General features: G+C 34.8%; 4 protein-coding genes and 1 long non-coding RNA gene across 8 annotated transcripts; 2 read left to right on the top strand and 3 right to left on the bottom strand.

Annotated features, from left to right (window-relative positions):
- The first annotated feature begins 689 nt into the window (after window positions 1–689).
- Window positions 690–3,874, top strand: LOC106346758 (serine/arginine-rich splicing factor SR45-like). The gene is made up of 12 exons (XM_013786182.3): window positions 690–1,140; window positions 1,268–1,342; window positions 1,437–1,525; window positions 1,679–1,725; window positions 1,798–1,878; window positions 1,971–2,124; window positions 2,205–2,403; window positions 2,476–2,541; window positions 2,684–2,797; window positions 3,083–3,149; window positions 3,251–3,288; window positions 3,599–3,874. Exons 1-12 carry the CDS (start codon window positions 953–955, stop codon window positions 3,666–3,668), a joined length of 1,188 nt encoding a protein of 395 aa, XP_013641636.1. The 5' UTR covers window positions 690–952; the 3' UTR covers window positions 3,669–3,874.
- On the bottom strand, window positions 3,859–10,467 carry LOC106351358 (beta-amyrin synthase 1). Its single transcript, XM_013791169.3, has 18 exons — window positions 9,901–10,467; window positions 9,399–9,612; window positions 7,422–7,607; window positions 7,223–7,312; window positions 6,940–7,137; window positions 6,606–6,690; window positions 6,354–6,520; window positions 6,097–6,288; window positions 5,892–6,005; window positions 5,688–5,807; window positions 5,486–5,608; window positions 5,288–5,386; window positions 5,146–5,202; window positions 4,858–5,048; window positions 4,592–4,769; window positions 4,430–4,510; window positions 4,276–4,359; window positions 3,859–4,163 (listed from the first exon to the last, which is right to left on the bottom strand). The coding sequence occupies exons 2-18, from the start codon at window positions 9,603–9,605 to the stop codon at window positions 4,062–4,064; spliced, it is 2,274 nt and encodes a 757-aa protein (XP_013646623.1). The 5' UTR covers window positions 9,606–9,612; window positions 9,901–10,467; the 3' UTR covers window positions 3,859–4,061.
- A 3,870-nt stretch (window positions 10,468–14,337) lies between these two features.
- LOC125610227 lies at window positions 14,338–15,491 on the bottom strand. Its single transcript, XR_007340252.1, has 3 exons — window positions 15,361–15,491; window positions 14,765–14,918; window positions 14,338–14,623 (listed from the first exon to the last, which is right to left on the bottom strand). It is a non-coding gene; the product is annotated as an uncharacterized LOC125610227 (long non-coding RNA).
- Window positions 15,492–16,705: 1,214 nt separating this feature from the next.
- Window positions 16,706–19,806, top strand: LOC106346759 (UDP-glycosyltransferase TURAN). 3 transcript variants are annotated; one of them, XM_013786183.3, is made up of 16 exons: window positions 16,706–16,842; window positions 17,039–17,137; window positions 17,223–17,256; window positions 17,327–17,382; window positions 17,481–17,618; window positions 17,690–17,838; window positions 17,934–18,023; window positions 18,104–18,170; window positions 18,275–18,338; window positions 18,411–18,516; window positions 18,606–18,748; window positions 18,830–19,002; window positions 19,083–19,135; window positions 19,211–19,286; window positions 19,381–19,509; window positions 19,596–19,806. In XM_013786183.3, the coding sequence occupies exons 2-16, from the start codon at window positions 17,045–17,047 to the stop codon at window positions 19,617–19,619; spliced, it is 1,395 nt and encodes a 464-aa protein (XP_013641637.1). In that variant the 5' UTR covers window positions 16,706–16,842; window positions 17,039–17,044; the 3' UTR covers window positions 19,620–19,806. The 3 variants fall into 3 exon arrangements, with proteins under 3 accessions (XP_013641637.1, XP_013641638.1, XP_013641640.1); XM_013786184.3 differs by lacking the exon at window positions 16,706–16,842 and adding an exon at window positions 16,847–16,894; XM_013786186.3 differs by lacking the exon at window positions 16,706–16,842 and adding an exon at window positions 16,853–16,958.
- LOC106346760 (post-GPI attachment to proteins factor 3) lies at window positions 19,765–22,062 on the bottom strand. 2 transcript variants are annotated; one of them, XM_013786187.3, is made up of 6 exons: window positions 21,926–22,062; window positions 21,393–21,504; window positions 20,976–21,228; window positions 20,681–20,877; window positions 20,419–20,606; window positions 19,765–20,334 (listed from the first exon to the last, which is right to left on the bottom strand). In XM_013786187.3, exons 2-6 carry the CDS (start codon window positions 21,485–21,487, stop codon window positions 20,036–20,038), a joined length of 1,032 nt encoding a protein of 343 aa, XP_013641641.1. In that variant the 5' UTR covers window positions 21,488–21,504; window positions 21,926–22,062; the 3' UTR covers window positions 19,765–20,035. The 2 variants fall into 2 exon arrangements, with proteins under 2 accessions (XP_013641641.1, XP_013641642.1); XM_013786188.3 differs by having other exon boundaries at window positions 21,851–21,930.
- Between the last annotated feature and the right edge of the window lie 305 nt (window positions 22,063–22,367).

Below are 22,367 nucleotides of genomic sequence, written 5' to 3'. Positions count from 1 at the left end.
GCAATTCCTTGTCATGTTTTACTCAAATCCATTTCAGTCCCCTTCTCCATGAATCAGAATCCTTTTCTTTTATTTCGTGGCCATCATCTCTTCTGAGTCACCATTGAACAAGATCCACAAATGTTCCTGCTCCCCGTAAGCAGGTCCGAGCTCCGGTGTGGAGGGGACGACGCGACAGCGAGCAGGTCCGAGCTTCGTTGTGGAGAAGAAAATGGCAAGCTCTCGTGGTCTCATCCACATCGACAAAATTACATTGTCGGCAATTCATTTTCTTTGAGATCCAGATTTCTTGAAGCAACAAAATTATACCATCCACAATTCATTTGTCTAAGTTTTGTCTAAGTTTTGTTGTCCATATTCATATCATCCATATTTTAGTGTCTATATCCACTTTTTTTTTTCTGTATGTATGTTAAAATATATGAAAATGGATGTTGAAAAATAGAGAATTTTATATATAAATTAATGTAGCAATTATTTTTTGTTTTATATATTTTAGAAATTAAGATAAATCTAAATGAAATCATAAAGTAAGGTAAGAAAAGAATAACATAAAATATAGATAGAATAACCAGAAAAATAACTAGACCAAAACTAAAGTTACGATTTGTAATTACCCCAAAGACACTAAACGACAATTTTGTTTCTTGTCTCACTAAGGGTATATATGTCAAGAAAGAGCTAGCTGTTCAGAGAAAGTGTTTCACCAGCACAAAGTGTCTTAAGGTGTAAAAAAAGATAAAAAAGTGTCCCAGTAGGTAATGCACTCATAAAAGAAAAGCCCTTTAAAATAATAATTACCCGCCACGTATCACTCATCTCGCGGAATTTTTTAATACTTGTAAAAAAAAAAAAGAGTAAAATTCACAGTAACTCTCTTTTCTTTTTATCCGCTTTTAGGGTTTTGAAGCAAAGTTTCGTCGTCTTCGCGATTCTGCTCGATAATCGCCCCATGGCGAAACCAAGTCGTGGACGTCGTTCACCTTCCGTCTCTGGGTCTTCCTCTCGTTCCAGCTCCAGATCTCGTTCGACTCCGTCCAGGTCTATTTCCCGTTCCAGATCGCTCTCTTCTTCTTCTTCTTCATCTCCTTCCAGGAGCGTTAGCTCTGGGAGTCGCAGTCCTCCTCCTCGTGGTAAAAGGTTAGAGTTGTCTTTCTAACTTTTTTTTCCAATTCTTGAATTCGGTACTGTTGCATTTATCATATTTAAATAATTATGTGTAAAATTCTTATTCGCGTGGCGTGAATGTTCTGATCTATCTTTGCAGTTCTGCTGGGCCTGCTAGTAGGCGAGGTCGCTCTCCTCCTCCTCCTCAGTCTAAAGGAGCCTCTTCACCCTCTAGGTAAAACGCTACCGTTTCAACTGATATGTAGTTTAATGCTTTCAATTAGATCCTCACTTTTTGCTGAGTTAACACAATCGAATTATGATTTCAGGAAAGCTGCACCTGTTCAAGAATCACTTGTTCTCCATGTTGATTCTCTCAGCAGGAATGTGAATGAAGGCCATCTCAAAGAAATATTTGGTATGTTGGTTGATCTTTTCATATAGGTCGTTATTGTCATAGCCCATCACTGGCATTATTGCTATTGTAGTTTTCTGCTGACTAACTTGATTGGCTACATTTTAAAACTTCACACTCTGTGTTAGTAATTAGTTTTCGTTCTCGTAATTTTAGGCAACTTTGGTGAAGTTGTTCATGTGGAACTTGCCATGGATCGAGCTGTAAGCTGCTATTTCGATGTTCTCTGTTATTTCCTGGCATTACGTGTTCATAACTCATTTGCATATTAACAGGTTAATCTTCCAAAAGGATATGCTTATGTTGAGTTCAAGGCAAGAGAGGGTGCTGAGAAAGCTCAGCTGTTTATGGATGGTGTATGTCTTTTTCCAAATATGAGCATGCACTATTTTATTTACTTAGCATAATGGCTGAAAAGATTTATACTTGTCTTGTTTATTTAACGCAGGGTCAAATTGATGGAAATGTTGTCAAAGCAAAGTTCACACTGCCACCGCGTCAGAAAGTATCTTCACCCCCTAAACCTGTCTCAAGAGAGGCTCCTAAATCTGATAGTGCCGGTGCTGACATTGAGAAAGATGGGCCCAGGCGCCCAAGAGAGAGTACGTCTTTGTTTATATTTTTGTTATTGCTGTAACATATGTTTTAATTGTGTCAATGATTCTCATCAATATGTGATTAGCTTCTCCGCAACGGAAACCAGTACTTTCTCCAAGAAGGCGATCACCTCTTCCTAGGAGAGGCGCGTCACCTAGAAGATTACCTGATTCTCCCCCTCGTCGAAGGCCAAGCTCTCCTATCCGCCGGCGTGGTGATACACCACCTAGACGCAGGGCTGCATCGCCATCTTCTCCTCCAAGACGACGTAGATCTCCTCCGAGGTCAGCTGTTTGCACCATTTGTTTTCTGTGGCTATTTTAGAAATTAATCGCTCATCTTTTATGTATCAACAGGGGCTCCCCTAGAAGAATCCGTGGCAGCCCTGTTCGTAGACGGTCTCCTCCTCCTCTAAGACGAAGGTAAGTCCATTCATAATTACAAAAATTACTGAACCAGCCTACAAAGCAGTAGTGTTTGGACGATAGGAACTACTGCGTTGTAGGCTGGTTCATTGGAGCTAGAAAAAGTGTCAGTTTTGTAATTATATTGAATTGGTTTCAGGTCACCTCCAAGGAGACTACGCAGTCCTCTAAGAAGATCTCCAATCCGCAGACGTAGCCGATCCCCAATTCGTAGACCTGTTCGCTCTCGTTCAAGGTCGCTTTCACCCCGCAGGTATGTTTAAACCCATTAAGAATGTTTTTTGGGCTACCTTTGACATCTCCGGGATTTTATTTCGTTGCAGTTACATAGCTGAGATAGTACCTATGATGATATGAGTCGTGACATGTCTTTTGCTCTTGTTTTTTCCTAGTATACTTCAAGTTCCTACTTTGTGTTATCCTTGCATGTAGTTTTGTGACATATTGATTCCTGTACACATATATACCGCATATGATAAGTTATATAGATCTATGTGGAGTATGCTATTGGTGTAAATGTGTCTTTCTTTATAAGCAGGGGACGAGGTCCAGCTGGGAGACGTGGGAGGTCATCTTCATACTCTAGTTCGCCAAGTCCCAGAAGGGTAAGGGCTTGTTGCAGATACTTTTTAGCTATAAAATGTTGATGCCTTGTTGAGTAGTGTTTTGATTTTTTTTTTCTTGTGTGCGTTATTGAAACTCACAGGTTCCTAGGAAGATTTCAAGGAGCCGCAGTCCTAGAAGGTAAACACTTTCTTTACTGAACACTAGTCCTCACTCCTCATCTTAACTGGAAACACTTTATGTTTGCAGAATGCATTAGTAGGAAAATGCTCATTGTTTAGATGTGTAGTAAAGTCGATCCATATCTTGATGAAAGACACACAGTAAACATTTGGAACGGACACTAGTTATTGAGCTCCACGTGATTGATATGTTAACGTGAAAATATTTGTTCGCACTAGTTATATCAAAGACAATATGTGCAGTGCTTAACAGTGGTGATCATCTTTGATGTGAATGAGTTTGTTGTTGTTGGCTGTTAAATGTGTAGGCCACTGAGAGGGAAAAGAAGCAGCAGTAACAGTAGCAGCAGCAGCTCACCGCCTCCTCGCAAAACATAATGTAATAAATGTAGTTTTAAAAGAAGAAGAAAAACTTGTCTTTCAGCACCTTCTCCATCTCCCATTCAAAGCTATATTATCTGTCTCGATCGGCTGAAGTTTACCAGTGTGGACCAAACGAGAGTTGTGGCTTTTGTAGTGTTTGGATGTTTAAAGACTCTTTTGTGTATCGTCCATTATCTATCTGAGTTTAGTATCTTATCTTATGAGTACTACGGACTCTAAATTTTTCTCACTCCCGTTAAAAAGCGAAGACGACTTCTTGAATATAGTTTTATTCATGGTACAATCCAATGGAAAGAGACCAAAAAGAAAAGAGTGTAACAACATACATGACCGGGTCACTATGTGAAATAATGTGTATAACTAAAAAATCTTGAGTAGCTGCAAAAGCTAAATAACTTTGCGGTACTCTGCAAGCGCCCATATAGGGAAGATGTTTCTGTAGGTGACATAGTTTAGAAAACAATTCTTCATGAACACTCCTGTCATTTCCTGCACACAAGCAGCAACATATGTTATTATAATAATAATTCAAGTAAAAATAATTTCTTTGGTCAATATGATATTTTGGATGTAGAAAAAGAGAGAGAGATCATATTAGTACCTGTTGAGGATAATCTCCGTTTTCCAACTGCGAATTGATGATAAGTTTGGCAGCACGGTGAAGAGGCACTGGATCTCTCTCGGCCTGATAACAAAACATTAAAACATGACATTCATTTTAAACATATACTTTAATCAAGAAATGTTTGACAAACCTGTCCCGTTTGAATTAGACCCATCAATGCCCAAGCGGTTTGCACCAGGTTTGATCTTCCTCCTTCCAACTCTATGTATCTCTGCATTATCCAACAAGATTCAAGACTCTGTTGCTTAAAGCACTTTCTAAAACGTTGAAAAGATTGTAAAAGAGACAGTACCTTTTCAGAGCAAGACAAATAGCTTTCTCCCCAACCTCCACTGCTGTTTTGTTTCTTGAGAAGGAAGGCAACACCTTCACGTATAGCCAAACAGTTTTCATACGTTTTACCAACTGCTACTAAGCCTTCAAGAGCAAACCATGTTGCATATGTGTAGCATACTCCCCAGCTTCCATACCTTTGCCAGTTAAAAAAATGAGATACTTGTCCTGATTAATGCTTTGGCCTTAGATATACACTCTTTTTTAAGTTTAATGGGACAGTACCATGAACCATCTGCTTCTTGTGTGTTTTCTATAAATTGCACCGCCTTTTCAATGGTTCTATCAATCTCTCTGGTCCTGTGATCTGGATATAGTTTCTTGAACATGATCAATGCTTGGATAACCGATGAAGTACATTCCACGTACTCACGCTCGATAACAAGATCAGCTAGCATCTCTGTAGGGTTGAACAACTGGAACACATATTTACAAAAAAGGATATGGGTTTAGTCTGATGATAAAAAATCTCTTAATATTATTTGTAGATAAAGTAGAACAGTAAGTTATTACTTCTAACCATCCATATCCACGGGCAGGCTCCCATGCTGTCATACCTCCATTTTCACTCTACAAATAAAGCAATGGTCACAAGAGTTTGATTTCATTTGTCATTTTAACATAAAACATTTGTCTTAGGGATTGATATTCTCACCTGATAAGATAGTAAGAGGTTCACAGAATCGTATAGCTGCTCAGGATCCATTCTTGGGCCAACAACGTCAGGTGGCATCTTGGAGAGCAGAAGACAACACTATATATGAAACCAAGAAGAGATGTATGTTAATTGAGACAAACATTATCCTTAGAACAACAACAAGATCTCTAAGTTTTGTGTTTTGTGATTGATTACTTTAAATGCTTCGGCTGAACAATCTGAAACATTCCAACCCTGATCTCGATCAGAGAAAGTCCATCCTCCTTTGGATATGTGTCGGTTCATCTTCTTGAAATCTCCCGAAGGGTTTTCTCTGATCTTCAAAGTTCTTTGACTCAGGAATAAACACATATATATTCAACTAACTATATAGAGCACTAGTATAATATGAAGTTACCTGAGATCTCTTAATGAAATCATGTCCTTTCTTGAGTACATGAGCGGTTTCATTAGACATGTTACTAGCAAGTAAAGCTTGAATCGCAAGTGATGTGTCCCAAAGTTGACTTCCAAAACTCTGCATCATAAATGCTTGGAACTCAAGTAACCTAGTGATTGAGCGTATACATATATAGGTTAGAACTATATATAAGACTTTTACCTGCACTTTCATCCCATCCTCAGCAATCCAAAAATAATCTGGAACTCTAGCGAGATGCTTCTTGAAATATTCTCCGTTTGGATCTTCAACCCAAGAAGCAAGTACGCACATTGCCTGTTTTTAGTCAGATCATACATATTCTTAAATATCATTCTTGTCATGTCTTATAAACTTTTGTTTAAAAGGACTACTCAATGTGTTTCACCTTCCCAGCGCATCCAATGTTGATATACCGGCTATTTTCATCTTCATAGTGTATGTAATCCACCACTACCTTAAGAGCCTTTTCTCTCACAAGCTTGTTCAGTGGCCAACGTGTAAGCAAAGGCTCGCCGAAAACGTGAAGACTATCCCATACAAAATCTTGAATAGAAGGATGTGGATAATACATGTCTTCCTACATGGTACAACATAAGAATCTTGCAGAGAAAGAAAGAAACAAATAAAAAAGCGTGAACTAACCTTTGCGTATGAACGTCGTGCTTTATTCCAATCGATTTCTTCATAAGGTTGTACGTAGAGTTCTTCTCGAAGTTGCAGAATAAGAGGTGTTATTGGACCAACAAATCTCTTTCCATAAAAGTAAGACGTGACCAAGTAAACCAGCCGGCAAAAGCATGTAGTTTTCCCTGTTGTTATTATTGTTTCTTACTTCAAAAACATCATATCACACAACAAAAGAAATTACTCCAAGATTTTACAAAAATAACAAACCAAGATGTATTGGAAGCCAAGAAGGTAGGAGCCAGATCTCTGGAGGCATTGGGTTGGTTCCACTCCAATCATAGATTCCAAGTATCTACACAGACAAATACAATATAATGGATATAAACACAACTACCTTTTTGAATATATATATATTTCTTATGTGCATGGTTAATTCTCAACCACATGAAACATTCGTCCTGGCCTCCAAATTTTAAAGAACTATTATACATATATTGCATGGCCTCTTAAATTACCAAAACAAATTATTGAAATTAACCTAAAATGTTTATGGCCCACTAAATCTTAGATCCGGTCATGCTTATGTTTCTGAAAATCTTACCGAGAGCCAAGACTTTCCCCAAGAAGGTATGTAAGTCACACCACCATGATCAAGAATCCATTGCCTTGCTCGCTTGCAGGCGTTTCTTGGTCCTCCATCTGGACCTTCTCCAAGAATACGCAAACATATGTAGTTCAGTGCGGTGCAAAACATACCGCTCTTGCCTTCTATGTGTAATCCCCAACCCCCATCTTCATTCTGAGAAGCAAAATATAACACATAAGTTAATACCAGATCAGTGTTTCCAGTTCCTGTACTCAGGTAAACTAGTGCAACACTGTACCTGGTGACAATATATGTATCGAAGCATCTCTTTACGATGCTCTTTAGTGAACATCTCATCAAGATGTCCTGTGATATAGAAACAAAACACCTTGCAGCAACAACAACAACAACGAAAAAACACATACTTCAATTACTCAATTTCTTTTACCAAACCTTTACTTGTAGTCCAAGAATGGTTTTCCCGCATAAAAACTTACCATGACCGGAACATAGAAGAGTGGACCTGTGATTTCAGCTGGCCAGTGGCCGTCGCTGCTCTGCAACGCCGAGAAATAGTGAACGGATCGTCGCAATGCATTGGTCGCTTCTTCTTTCGTGATTCTCTGTGCATCGTCGACCTTCACCGGCGGGATTACTTGCTCGAACTTCTTCTCCTTGAGGAACTAATATGGTATCATTATGTTCAAATATCAGCAACTCGTATTGAGTTACAGAAAATTAAATTATCATTTATTGTCATAGGCAAATATACTACCACTTGTAGGAAAATTTAGAATTAATTTTTATTATTTTGTTTACAGGAAATTTAGTTACATTTAAGTTACAAGAAACAAAAATTAGTTACATTTCATGGATTTCCCAATATATTATATGATTATGTTAAAAATCTATCTTTTGTTACTTATATTTTATATATCCTAGCTTAATTTAGCTTATTAGTCTATTTAAAAAGGAATAATTTTCAAAATGCCTTATTTATGAATCAAAATTTGAAAAATACATCTCATTTTTTTTAAACTACACTTTTTATATGTAAAAAGATAATTTTATCCTAATTTTAGCTATAATGTTTAAATTTTAAATTAAGATATTATTATCGTTGAGATTGCTTATATTCAAGATTCACTTACGTTAAATTTGTAAGATAAGAAATCTTTATTATTATGAAATATGTTAAAGTATTTCTATTGTTAGTTTTTTTAGCTATATAAATAAAAAGTTGTTGCTGGTATTATCTATCCGATTAATTCTTTATTATAATTTGAGATTCTCTTGTAACAAGATCGTAGACTAATTTGTGTCTCTCTTGCTATTAGTAGATCCAAAATACAGACAGTGCTTTTGAAAATGCTATATCTCTGATGTTCTTATTTGTTACTCATTATTTTTGTACTTTGATGTGATTGTTATAAATAGACATGTTAGAATTCCATAGACCAAACAAAATTGATGTTGGCAAGAAAAGAGACGATTTCGACCAGATCAAAATAAAAATATGTAAAATCAAATTACATCCAGGAATATATTATGAAGAATTAAGAACTACATGGAATTCATTATGTCTATTTGTTAAATTAATAGTGAACGAGAAATTAAATATTAGACATGCTTATTATTTATTTATTTTTAAATTATTAAAATAAATATAAAATATATCTTATAGGATTTTGTCAACAATATGATATTATAAAATAAAAACATTAAAATACTATTTAAAAATTAAAAATCAATGTTAAAATTTTAAAATAATTTAAATTCATAATTCTAAAGTTAATCACAGTTTAGTAAAATATTAAATAAATATAAACGTTTCAAAAGGATAATTTAGTCAATTTACTTAGATAAAAGTGTAGTTATCAAAAAGTATAAATAAGAGTGTAGTATTAAAATTAAAATCTTATATTGAAATATTTATCCAAATTTTTCCATTTAATTTGTCAGCATTTCTAATATATACATAATTAAAATAACTCAGACCAGAATAACATAATTTTGGATAATTTTATTAATTTTAAAATAAAGTTAGTAAAATTAACAGCCATATAATATTGTTCTAATATCCTCCCATATGAGTTTGCCAAAAAAAAAAAATCCTCCCATATGTTACTTAGTAATAAATAATAATGAAAATTTTCAATATTCTTACAATTTTTCCACCTTGATCTACTAATATATTTTCCACAATTGTATACTGAAATCAGATTACAAGTATATGTTCTTGAAGTTTTTCCTATATATATGTCTTATTCAGATCGAAATAGTTAAAACTAATTAAAATGAAAAGTACAACTCGAATATATTTTTTCCAAATAAATATTGAATCAAATAAAATCAAAATTTTTATGTTTAGCATAAATTTATAAGAAATAAGGAAAACATTTTTTTTTGGTAAAAGAAAAACATAGTGTTGTATTAAACAAACAATAATAACGCTAATAATAAGGAAAACGTACCTGCATGCGCCATAAAAGATCACCGCAAGCTTTAACCCGATGGCGGCAATTGTAAAAAGTACGACGAGCCTCCTCGACGGCGAACAGTTCCTCTGACGTGCCGGCATTTGGATCAAACTCCCATATTTGCCGACCAGCGAAGTTGTTAGTGCTTATCAAATACGGATTATCTTCTCCTCTTCCTTCTCCTATATTCAACCTCCACATTTTTCCACTTTAAACAGCAGGAAAGAAAAAGATATTATATATTCACATGGGAAAACTATATTTTTTAAAAGGTTATAACTACATAAAACACTAAGACAGTAATTCTAACTTTATAGGTAAATACAATTGCATCAATGGATCATACTTAGGATTTTGCAATAAGAATATATATATATACATATATAATACACCAAGCACAGAGTCAGAAGAATGATCTAGATATTATATGATATAACTTCATCATCGTACAATAAGATATATATGTATCAACTCGAGAGGATGTGAGAGATATTACAAGTGGTGCGTTGGTATCGTTCTTCGATGAACACTTGGGATAGCTTTGGAATGAAGTAAATGGTACTACGAGGCGTTTTGTGGGTATATATATACATAATTCACAGATTCACAGGAGCTGATCTGATCCCCAAAAAAATATTATTATACTACTTATGCAGGGGTGGTTCTAGGTGAGAACTAGACCGGGCAAGTGCCACATACAAAATTTGAAATTTTCATTAAGTTTTTATTGAATGTAGAAAATCTCAAATGGTTTTATCTCCAATGCTTCATGCACTTCTGGTTTGAAAACTTTATTATTTTATAAGATTTTAAAATTCAAATACTTTTCTATAGCAATAAATTATAATAATAAATCTTATTATATACTTGAATACAACTTTTTTTTTTAAATCAAGTTTTGTATTAATAATATACTCTCTTTTTAGTCAGCAAAATGTAAAATAGTACTCTATTATATGAAGATATAACTTCAGTCTTCAGGTTATTGTCCCACTCATTTCTCCATTTTGTCCGAAGGAAAGAATTCTAGAGTATTAAGTAACTGTTAACCGAGCAAAAAAAAGTAACTGTTAACCTCGTAAAATCAATAAAACACTTATGAATTACATATGGTTGGTTGGCCGTCGTCGATGTCTTAAGTGGGGAAAATCCAAAGTTTCATAAGTTTTGGAGATAGTGTGAGTTCTAGGTTTGAAGTCCCCTAGTTAAAAAAAAAAAACTAAACACGCACAAAACAAATATCTTAACCGACCAATACAACAAATAGACGATGACCACAAAAAAAAACAGACCTCCTCACACATCTTTATGTGGAGTCTTCAATTATAACTCTTGAATTTAAATTAGTTCACGTACAACTGTTTATTATTCGAAATAAAAATAAGATTTAGTAGGGACTATTGAACATTGAATTTTGATGATTTAGAAATCCAAGCAAAATATGTGTTAGTGTTATTGTATCTGTGATTTCAATTTTTTTGCTCAAGTCATATGTTATTAATTAGAAATTTCTCAACATTAACTAAAATTAAATTTTATTTACGCTTACATTTTACTTATAAATTTTAGTGGCTTAAGAAAAAAATATGCCAAAAATATAAATACATAAATCCGAAAAACTTAGATTTACAAATACTAATTAAATTTTGTTTGATTTAAGAATCATTATACTCTCTAAGGATTAAATCATATATGGATTTGTAAATCAAATAAAATGATGTTATTTTATTTGATTGATTTTTTTATATAATTTACAATTCTGAAAATAAATGATTATAATAATAAAAATAAGTTTAAATTATTTTTTTGTAAATTCAACATTTACTTGTATAATTGAATAACATTGACTTTCAGTTAGTGTTTAGAAAACTAATAATAGATGATTGTCAAAGATTTTGAAACCCCTAAACTAATAGTAGATGATTTTGTCAATTCGTACTGAGTTTTGTTGTGCGTTGACATAAACATATTCTTAATACTTTAAAGCAAAACAAAATCTTGTCATTAGAAGTTGACAAATCCTTGATAGAATGCAATTTATAATTAAATACCTTTAGGCGTGTTTTGAAACCCGACCCGGATCCGCGGTTGAACCGGTAAACTCGGTGACCCAGAAAAAATCCGGTTTGGATTTTATGAAAAACCCAATATTTAGAAACCTGCAAAAACTATTAAAAACCGGCAAAAACCCACTAAACCCCAGAACTCGATACCGGTTGAACCACCAGTTGAACCAATAAATAACTTTTACTCTTTTTTTAGTTTTTACATTATGTTTTATATTCTAAGTTTTCAATTAAAAAGTTAGGTGCTGACAAAAAAAATAGGTTTTTCCTTTTCAGTTTTATATTTGTAATTTTTAGATTTTGATGAAGATTTTTTACTATGTGACCTAAAAAAAATGAAGTGAACGATGATGGAGAACACCAAAATTATTTGCTGTGATTTGATGTTAGTTTATTTCTGGTATTGACAATTTATTACAATGATCTTTTACTTTAGTTTATTTTGAATTTGAAGTTAATTTATTATTCACATTAGATATTTAAATATTTGTGAGTTTTATATCTTGATTTTTTTAGATGTCATAACTCTTACTTTGTTACAGAAATTTTAAGTAGTCTAAACGATTTTTTTTGATATTTTGCATGTCAAATGAAAATAAAAATATAAAAACTAAAGTTAAGTATTTGCTAAATACTTTTTAAACATAAAGTATATACATATCCAAACTATTATTTTATGTTTTAAAAAATATTTAGAAAATATTAAACTTTAGTTTTTATATATTTATTTTCATAACTAATATATTATCATATAATATAACTAATTCATTTATTAACCTGCGGTTCACCTGCGGTCGACCCAGCGACCCAACGACTCAGCGACCCGGTAAGTCGTCCGGTTCAGTGTCCGGGTCAGGTTTAAAAACATGAACAATTGTTGTGCCTATCGGTGAGCATGGCCGGCTTAACACTGTTATGGTCTTAGGACAAAAAAAATTACCCTTTAAAATTTATATTTAGATAATACTTAAAATATTTTTAAAATTTAATCAGTTATATTTTGTAGATTTTGTGATGAAAATAAAACTATATACATATCAAATATTTTTAGACATTTTTCAATTTTATTTATGATATGTATTATTATTTTTGTAAAAAATATAGATTTATAAAAAAAATTGGTCCTCTTAATTATTAATATGCGAAAAGACACAGATTTGGGGACGGAGCGGTCACACCGCTTGTCTTCCCTATCAACCGGCCCGGTGTGATGATATCTAGTATACAAAAGAAAGCTATTTCTAGTATACAAAAGAAAGCTATTTAGTTTACAAAAAAAAAAAAAAAAAAAGCTATTTAACAACCACTTCAACGCATACGTACATTTAGTTCCAACGACAACAAGATCTTCAACGCATACGTACATTTAGTGCCAACAACAACAAGATCGTTGGATTTATGAGCTATATCAGTGACTTCACAAGCTACCACCACACATTTCAAACGCCCTTTCGGCTTTGGCCTTAATAAAAGATGGCCCTCCTTCACGTTCTGCGATGACAGAAGACGATACAAAAATAATGCATCAGGATTCAGGCTCGTTAAACGCCATTTTGGCATTTATGGCCCTCCTTTACGTCCTGCAAAGAGAAAGCTGGCACAAAAAATATTGCCACAACATGGTTCAGAAACTAGGTCCAGTCAGGCCTAAGCACATGCATTTACTGCATCTGAAAGTTAAGACATCACTAGGCTTGATAGGGTTGTGGTTCAAACAAACTTGGACGTTCCAAGTAAATCTGTAAGGAGAGTGGCTTGCTGTTCAAAGACTTGACCAGCGTTATAACTTCCTGCTTCAGCTACTGCTTTGTATCTGTTGGAATCCATGTTGTTAGTAAACGCGAATTAAATTTGAACTTGAGAAGTAAAATATGATTGAGTCAAATATTTAGGTTTTCTATAATAATTATACTATAAAATAATATTTACAATCTATTAAATCCGTATTTATGTACTACTAGATCCTTTTTCCGCGCTACGCGCGGATTATATATTTAAATTTGTTACATTTATCATTTTTATTTGTATGTGAGTTTTTGTATATTAAATTATATATAACTAATTTTTTAAATTTGATTTTTTTTTTAATTTTTGTTTTGAATTAAGTATTTCTATTATATGTAACACAATTGACTAACAAAATATGAAGAATCAAGTTCGAGATTTTAGAGTTATGTAAAAAAAATATAATTATGTATAGAGCATAAATTATCTTAGTTTAAAAGATCGGAATCTCATCTCGAATAAATAGCCTTAAATATTTTTTTATTTAATTTTTAATTACAATGTGATCTATTTTGATTGGATATGTCTTTTAAAATAAATTTTGGTTTTGTTATATTATTGAATCATTTTTTAACTTAATTTTGATTCATTTTTGTTTGTTTGATGTTTTGATGTATATTAGTAATTACTACGCTGGTTATTGTGAATTTTATGTGCAGTCTATGTAACCTAAAAAATATGAGTTGCATAACTAAAATTAGAAATTTGACTGTGCTTATTGTCTTGTAATTTACAGTTGCATGTTTATGTTTGTGCTGTTGAGCTTGTAGTAGTTTCATATATTTAAAGTTTGTAATTAGTTTAGGAAACCTGAGTTAGTTAAAGGTGGTGATGTGTTTATGTTGGAAACCAAAATAAGCCAATAATTGGTCCTGATTCCTCTTTCTTTGGGGTGTTACATGAGTCAAACTGTTTAAAAGTGGGTATGTGTCACAACATGTGATACAATATAGAGAATATAAACCAACATCAATCGTCCAGTGTGTAGACAGGAAAAAAGTAGACACTTGTTGCATAGAAACTAAGCTACATGTGTTTTAGGGTAGAGAACTTGAATATTCAATTTGTTACCGATGGTTAAATTATGCAAAAGGTGATCTATAATCCACATAATTAGTGGAGTTGCAGGGGAAATGCATATTATTCCTGTCTCATAATCTGACTACAAAGCATGGATATATATCCTCGTTACAATATAAACTAATATCCTCGTTTCCCTATTTTCGAACTGGACTCCATGACTTCTTTAATCTTGAGCTCAATATTGAGTGTGCGCTATGCAAGAAAAAGCAACTTTGATGCTACTCAATTGATTAAGTGAAGCATGTTAATGTACTCCACTTCGCATCTATAGCTTAACATAAGAACCTACATTTACGATCACATCCTTGATGAGCATAATATTGAACGATATACTTAGGCCAGCAACTTTGGAAGAAGCATGCCAATAAAATGATATTATTAGATGAAAAATTAGAAAAAAAACTGAGACGAATAGCTGATGATGACCTATGTATTCCACTTCAAGATCCAACTTGATTGTGTCCCTCCGCTTGAGACTTGTTTCTCTCTTATTCTCATACTTCAGTATCATTTTCTCTGAACAGGCACTAAATATTTTGACCATAGCCTCTAGATACAATGTAGGGAATCATAAGTTTAGCTGCAACACAGATTAAAAAAAGAAATAAATCTTTAATGCCATAAGCACTGCAATATCTAAAACGCATAGATATTACAAACCTACTTTATCTCTTCTTCTTAACTTCCACTAATGTAGGTCTACTAATATCTATGCGTTTAAGTTAGATAACTAAAAGTTAGATAATCGGCTCTAAGATCTCAGCAAGAACTCCCTAGAGAAACACAAAGGAAGTTACTTAATAAGTACCAAAAAAAGCAAAAACGAAATAGTTCCTCCATCAATTGAAAACCATATTAACTTGTCATAAGAAAGTGTTCTCGAAGGACATGCCTTGCAGCAATCAGATCTGAGATAACAACAAAATCATTTCGACCAAACAGGTTTATACAATCCTTCATGCTTTAGATGAAAAATATCACGGAAGCAAACAAAATTGGTAGCTTCAAATAAACGAACACACCTCCTAATGTGTTTGAATTTAGAGTGGTGGAGAAGACGAAGTGGTAGAGGAAAAGAGCCTCGTGACTTACGCCTCGTAGCGTGTTAGGTTTCTAGGTTTAGTTAAATAAAAAATAAAGCCCAAACCTAAACCAAATGAAGTCCACACCCCCTAAGTCCACTCTAAACAAATTTTAAGCCCAGATCCGAAATGAAATGTTCCTATTGGTCGAATATATATGGTGACGTGGCAGCCTAAAAACTCAGGATATATTGCTTTTAGTATTGTGATATCAACTTCAAAATCTAATGTTTTTTTTTTCTTTACGAAAAAATCATTATCTAACAAAGATATATTTTCTAATCCTGAAAAGCATATTGTACTGCAGATCTGTAAGTCTGTAACCCCCACACCCCGGATACTGAACTTGAGTCTATTTTCGTCGCGTTCAGTCCAAAGAATATGACTCTTTATCGGAAGATTCACTTCCAAAATCAACAATCTATAGCTAGCCTTCTTTTTTTTTTAACCCACTTCATGAAGTGACTTTAGAATATGACTTTTTTTTACCTCCCCCTCCCACCAACTAGGGGTGGGCGTTCGCGTACCCGTTCGGGTTCGGATCGGGTATTTCGGATTTTCGGGTATTTCGGTATAGAGGTGTAGAACCCGTTCGGGTATTTCTATATTTCGGGTCGGGTTCGGGTATTTTTAGTTCGGATTCGGTTATTTCGGATCGGGTTCGGATATTTAGATTTTGAAAAAAAAAAATTAAAATTTTTATTTCTCAAATTTCTAGTATTTAATAATATAACTTTCAGTTAACTAATTTTTTTATTTAGATTGAATGGTTAATAGATTTGGACATAACATTTTAAAACTAAAAAGACATTAATTTAGTTATTTTTTAAAAAAAGTTGGATGTAACTTTTTGTTAATTTTTAAAATAAAAAACTTGACATGCATTTTAAGTGAGTAGCAAATCATTTTTTCCGTAATTGTATGTACATCTTATGAACTTAAAGTATGTGTAGTATCAATATAAATATTTTATATAAAATGAGAGATGTAAACTAGAAATATAAGGTTAATTATACATATGTTCGGTTATCTTCGGATATCCATTTGGGTTCGGGTATTACCCGTTCGGGTCCGGGTATCCAATCTCTTCTTATTCAATACCCGTTCGGGTATTTTGCTACTTCGGTTCGGATTTTGGTTCGGGTTTTTCGGATCGGGTTCGAGTACCACTTCGGATATCGGGTAAAGTGCCCACCCCTACCACCTACAATATGCTTCGAGCGTTCGAGTGGCAAAAGATACACGTGATAAGCACGTGACTCTTTTATTCCGTAAGAAAATAAGACATGGGCTTCTAGCTAATAGGCCCATTTAATTCCTTCTCGGGCCCGAATTTGCTTGTCCACTAGTGTATCGCCTCTCCGCCGCGTCACTCATCGGAAAAGAAGTTTCTGCCCGGCTCATTATTGACGGAGACACACCGTAAGATTCCATTTTTAAAATTAGTGTGTATGATCTGACATCTTTTTGTGGAGTATGTATATAGAATCGCATTGAAAGTTTTGAGTTTTTATAGTTTCTCGTGGATCAGTAGCAAAGTCTGTTGAGATCAATGTAAATCTGAGCTCTCGATCAAGGAAAGGTGCTAATAGTTAACTTTTTGTGATGGGATCTTTAGGATAGGATGGGGAAGAGAGGAAGAGCTTGTGTAGTGGTACTTGGAGATCTTGGTCGAAGTCCTCGTATGCAATATCACGCTCTCTCTCTTGCTCGTCAGGTTTGCTCTCATTTTTTTTATCCGGTTCTTGATCATCTATCTCATCCTTAGCTTATCAATAATCAATACACACATTATAATGCAGGCATCACTTCAAGTGGACATTGTTGCTTATGGAGGTAAAAAGATTCACAATTTAATGTTAGCTTATCAATAATCATTTTAAATGCCTTTGGAATTCATGAATAGGTTCTATACCTCATGAAGCTGTTTTAAAGCATCCTTCGATCCACATTCATACCATGGTATTATTCCATCAAATTCTTTACTTAAACTTCTTGAAAAGTATGTAGATTCATCATCTGTTTGTTTCTTTCTTTCTTTCTTTGGGGGGCTAAAACAGGCGCAGCCTCGGTTCATTAACCTCTTGCCAAAGATACTCTATCCTGTAACTCTATTGCTCAAGGCGTTTATTCAGTTTACAATGCTTCTCTGGTTTCTTTTTGTCAAAGTACCAGCACCTGACATTTTCTTGGTTCAGGTACAATCTTTGTAAGTTTCGAGTCATTTTGCGAAGTTTTCAGAAGGTTTACAGAGTTTTTTTTCCTGCAGAATCCACCTTCCGTTCCAACACTAATTGCTGTTAAGTGGGCGAGTTCATGGAGGCGTGCAGCGTTTGTTGTAGATTGGCATAATTTTGGATACACATTGCTGGCATTGTCTTTAGGAAGAAACAATCTCTTTGTATCCTTATACCGCTGGTAAGTATACAACTAAACATTGTGGTTTAAACTATCTATGGAACTTTTTTTTTTTATCTCAAAGGGTGAAAGTGATAATCTTTGCATTGTTTTAGGTTTGAGAAGCATTACGGAAAGATGGCAACGGGTTCGCTCTGTGTGACAAAAGCAATGCAACATGAATTGGAACAGAACTGGGGAGTGAGGTGAGATGAAATGGCTCATAGATCATACATAACCTGAAATATTTGGATTCTGATTTCGTATGCAATAATGTTCTGAACAGTGCCAGAGTTTTATATGATCAACCTCCTGAGTTCTTCCGCCCCGCTTTGCTTGAAGAAAAGCATGAGGTTAGCTGGTATTTTCTTTCCTTTTTCGATTAGTTTTATCAATCACTTTCTCTCCAGGTAGAGTGTAGTATTGAAGGTAATAGAAAATTTGGTTACTTCTTCAGTTGTTTTGCCGAGTGAAGAAAGATCTTTGTCATCCAATTGGTGTCTATGATATCATTAGCAGAGGTATATCCATGTTTTGATTCCTTTCAAGTTTCTCCATTCATTGTGATACCAAATCTGTTAATTCAAATATAGAGTTGGAGAATCAAGAGCCCAGCGAAACCCTTTTTACAACCAAAAGAAACGATGAAATATCGCTGAAGCAAAACAGACCAGCTCTTGTTGTGAGCAGTACAAGCTGGTGAGGACACATCACTATTCTTTGATCACTTTCGCTCTTGTGGCATCATCTTTCCGTGATAGTGAGTACTAGAACATGAACTTTTTCAGGACCCCTGATGAGAATTTTGGTATCCTATTAGAAGCCGCAGTGATGTATGATCGGCGTGTTGCTGCAAGATCAGAAGGAAGCGAGACAGCTGAAATTGCAGAAGAGCAACGCCTTTATCCCAATTTGCTGTTCATCATTACAGGTAAAGATGATGTTTTCTTGTTTCAGAGCATAATGATATTTCGCTGTATCTGTTTTTGATCTTGAGCTATTGTCCATGAAGGTAAAGGACCTGAAAAGGAGATGTACGAGGAGAAAATCAAAAGATTAAACCTCAAACATGTGGCATTTCGTACAATGTGGCTCTCAGCTGAAGATTACCCATTGCTTTTAGGCTCTGCAGATCTCGGTGTTTGCTTACACACTTCCTCATCTGGTTTAGACCTTCCCATGAAGGTAACTCCGTTATAATGTAGACCTCATATGCGCTAATAAAGTCATTTGGCTAACTTGTTAGCCATGTCTGGCGTTTTTAGGTGGTTGATATGTTTGGATGTGGCCTTCCAGTTTGTTCAGTTTCCTACTCATGGTAAACAATCACTGACTTTTAATACTTTCACGGACAGAGTCTATAATAACTATTAAACTTAAAACATTCGTGAAGCATTCAAGAACTTGTTAAGGATGGGCAGAACGGACTCTTGTTTTCATCTTCGTCGGAATTAGCAGATCAGTTACTGGTGAGTAACTTCTTTGTCTTTCTTATAAAGACACTTCTTTAACCTTAGTTAACAACGGTAATGTTATTATTGTATCATGTTTTGTTCTGAACAGATTCTCTTCAAGGGTTTTCCGGGGAACTGCGATGCCTTAATGTCACTTAAAGCGGGTGCAATGGAGACTGGTTCTTCGGGTCGATGGGCAACAGAATGGGAAGATTGTGCAAAACCTTTGATTAATCAGGCAAAGTCCATCAGTTCCCTCTCTCTCTATCTCACACACATATTCTTTTGTTGGACTCTCTCTCATAAGATGTCTGATCCATGCAGGTCGTATCTCAAAATGCGGAATGATGAAAGGAGAACTCAAAACTGGTGTGCTGGGGTGTTCCTCACAACTTATTATGTAGAATCAAATTTTGTTAACACAATCATATAGACCACAAGATTTGTCTTAAGATGACAACAGCCTGAGTTGAACAAGACTGGCAAAAGCGTGTGTATGAATGAGAAACTGTTATAAAAATCTCAACTGATCAAAGTCAAGCCCAAGGCAAATTTCAGAACTAAAAACATTGAAAAAGAAACATCTGCATCTGTCAGTAAATAAAATCACAGACCACCTATCTTTAAACAAAAACGAAACTGCTTTTCTTCTTAATGTTTGAATCCATATTCCCTCGTCTTTTTCCCCAGTGATTGTGATTTTATGGTCGATAGAAATCATATGCAAATCGAACAAACATCCCTGTGAGACTAGGCAAGCAGACTTACTTCGCCTTTGTCTTAGATTTCTTGAGAAGACTAGAAGTTCTGAACTCAGCATCGTCTCTAATAAAGCTCCACCAGAGAACAGTAAGAGGAATGGTGATGGCGTGCCAGATGGAGTGAGCATCGAAGTAGCCTTCATATGGAGGAAAATCATATATCTCCAAAAGCATAGCTAAACCTCCAGCTACCACAACCACCCAAAGTTTCCAACTAGAAGGATGTCTCGAGACAGCCGCCCATCTTGCCCATAGCAGTAGCTGAGCGACTCCCATGGTCACACACACAATCATGTTCCAACCTGTAAACCAACATTAAATTCCACTACACCAAAAGAAAACATATTGACTTAGTTTCAGATTAGAGGAAAGAGTCTGATGTATACCATAGTCGAGTTTGTAGAAGTTGATGTATAGTATGTGGGTGGTGACGAAAGCTAGTATTGGAGCGGATACCATGACTCTTGCAGCCTCGACTCGAACATCAAAGGTTCTTAGGATGGCTAAGATGAGAGAGAATCCGAGAACTGCTATTGCAGATGAGTAGTCCAACCTCTCTGTGATATCAACATCCCTGTGAAACCATAAAATCATAAATGATATATGATTTAGAATGTGGATAATAAAGTAATGTGTACACGTGATTACCTGCTGTGGAAAACTGCACTCCAGAACCAAGAGTTCATGGAGAGGAGACCGTACATATGCCACAAGCCAACGTATTCATAGTAAGCCGTCTTATCTTGCTTCAGAGGCAGCTTATAGTAAAGTGTAATGAAGAAGGAAAGCCAGCCATGGAAATGCATCGCTAGGTTGAGCACAGAGAAGGCAACAGAAGCAGGCTCCTAACAACAAGCAAAGGTAAAAAAAAAAATCAAAAACTCCGTTGAAGTGATTGAAGAAGAAAACAAAGTGGCCGTTAAACGTGAGAAAAAGTCAGTACCTGGATCCCAAGAACACGCTTGAAGGGCCATTTACCATGGTACTTGACAGGGACATGACCAAGAGATTCCCGTTCTTTCTCTCTATTAACCATACAGTGATAACGGCAATCACCTTGACATCCCAGCTTTTGCCATTGCAAATACAGAGGCTCTTGTGTGTACCATGGACCACCACTGGATGAAGAAGAATTGCACTGAGGAAAACACACTTGTCCGATACAACCGTTTCTCTCGCATTCTGCAACACATGTCCTGATACCAAAAAAAGTCGCCAGATAACAACAACATTTGAGCTTTCTACTAACCAAAAACCAAGTTCATGCTAGAAACTCCAAGGACAAAGAGGCTGTCTTGTGCATTAATTAGAAGTCAAGCTCTGCAAGAATCCTAAAGAAATTGAAAAGGATTATTTATACCTGTAGGTTGGATCGGCATCGCCAAGACTAGCATATGAAACACTGAAAAGGCATGACAACACTAGCAATAGCGCTGCACAGTAACGGACTGCCATCTGAGAAGATCAACAAGCTGAAAGATGCATTCAAAATATGAATCAGACCATCAAAAGCAGAAAAAGAAAAGAATTTGAGCTACATGAATATCTTCATATGATTATTCCACTAAAGAATGTACGAAAAGAAGTGATCCTTTGAATTATAATTCGAACTCAAAAGACTTTCCAGAGTCTCTTCATCAACGATCGAAATTTCCGTGAAGAAGTTCTAAAGAATCAAGATTTATTCGTAACATTATCCTAACGCTTTCCAGATTCGATCAGATTAGTGAAAGATCATATATAAGTAAATCAAATTCAGAGCCTAAATAAACCTCCATAGAGATCTAGTAATCACGCAACATACAAAAAGATGAGAACCTATCAGATAGAATCCAGGGACAACAACAAAACACATAGCAGAAAGATCCGAGTAGATCAGATGGACGGACATACCTCCAAGTACGAGTCTGGTCTTCGCAACAAAGTTATGCTTGTGAGAACCACAAATAGATATATCGCTGTAATTATTAGAGAGAAGAACCAAGGAGAAACCAAAGCACGTGTTTTCTTTTACTTTTATTTATACAAAACGATGCGTTTCGTATGATTTACTTCTACCCTATGTTACATGGAAACGGAAGCGGATACGTGGAAGCGGATACGTGGAAGCGGAAGCGTAAGGAAGCGCATAAGCGAGATTTTTTAAAATATTAGGAAACGGATACGTGTTGGAAGCGTATATCTATATATATATATATATAAGATTTTTTAAAAAAAATTAGGACTAAAAATTATATGATTTAAATTTGAAATAAAATATTTATTCATTTATAATAATTTTGAAATGATTTTATATTAAAACTGTAAAAATACAAATAAATTAAGTTTACAAAAA

Source organism: Brassica napus, chromosome A6, assembly GCF_020379485.1.
Source record: "Brassica napus cultivar Da-Ae chromosome A6, Da-Ae, whole genome shotgun sequence".
NCBI classification, from domain to species: Eukaryota; Viridiplantae; Streptophyta; class Magnoliopsida; order Brassicales; family Brassicaceae; genus Brassica; species Brassica napus.
Note: the sequence above shows the minus strand (reverse complement) of the source record. Positions and strands in the feature narration are given on the sequence as shown.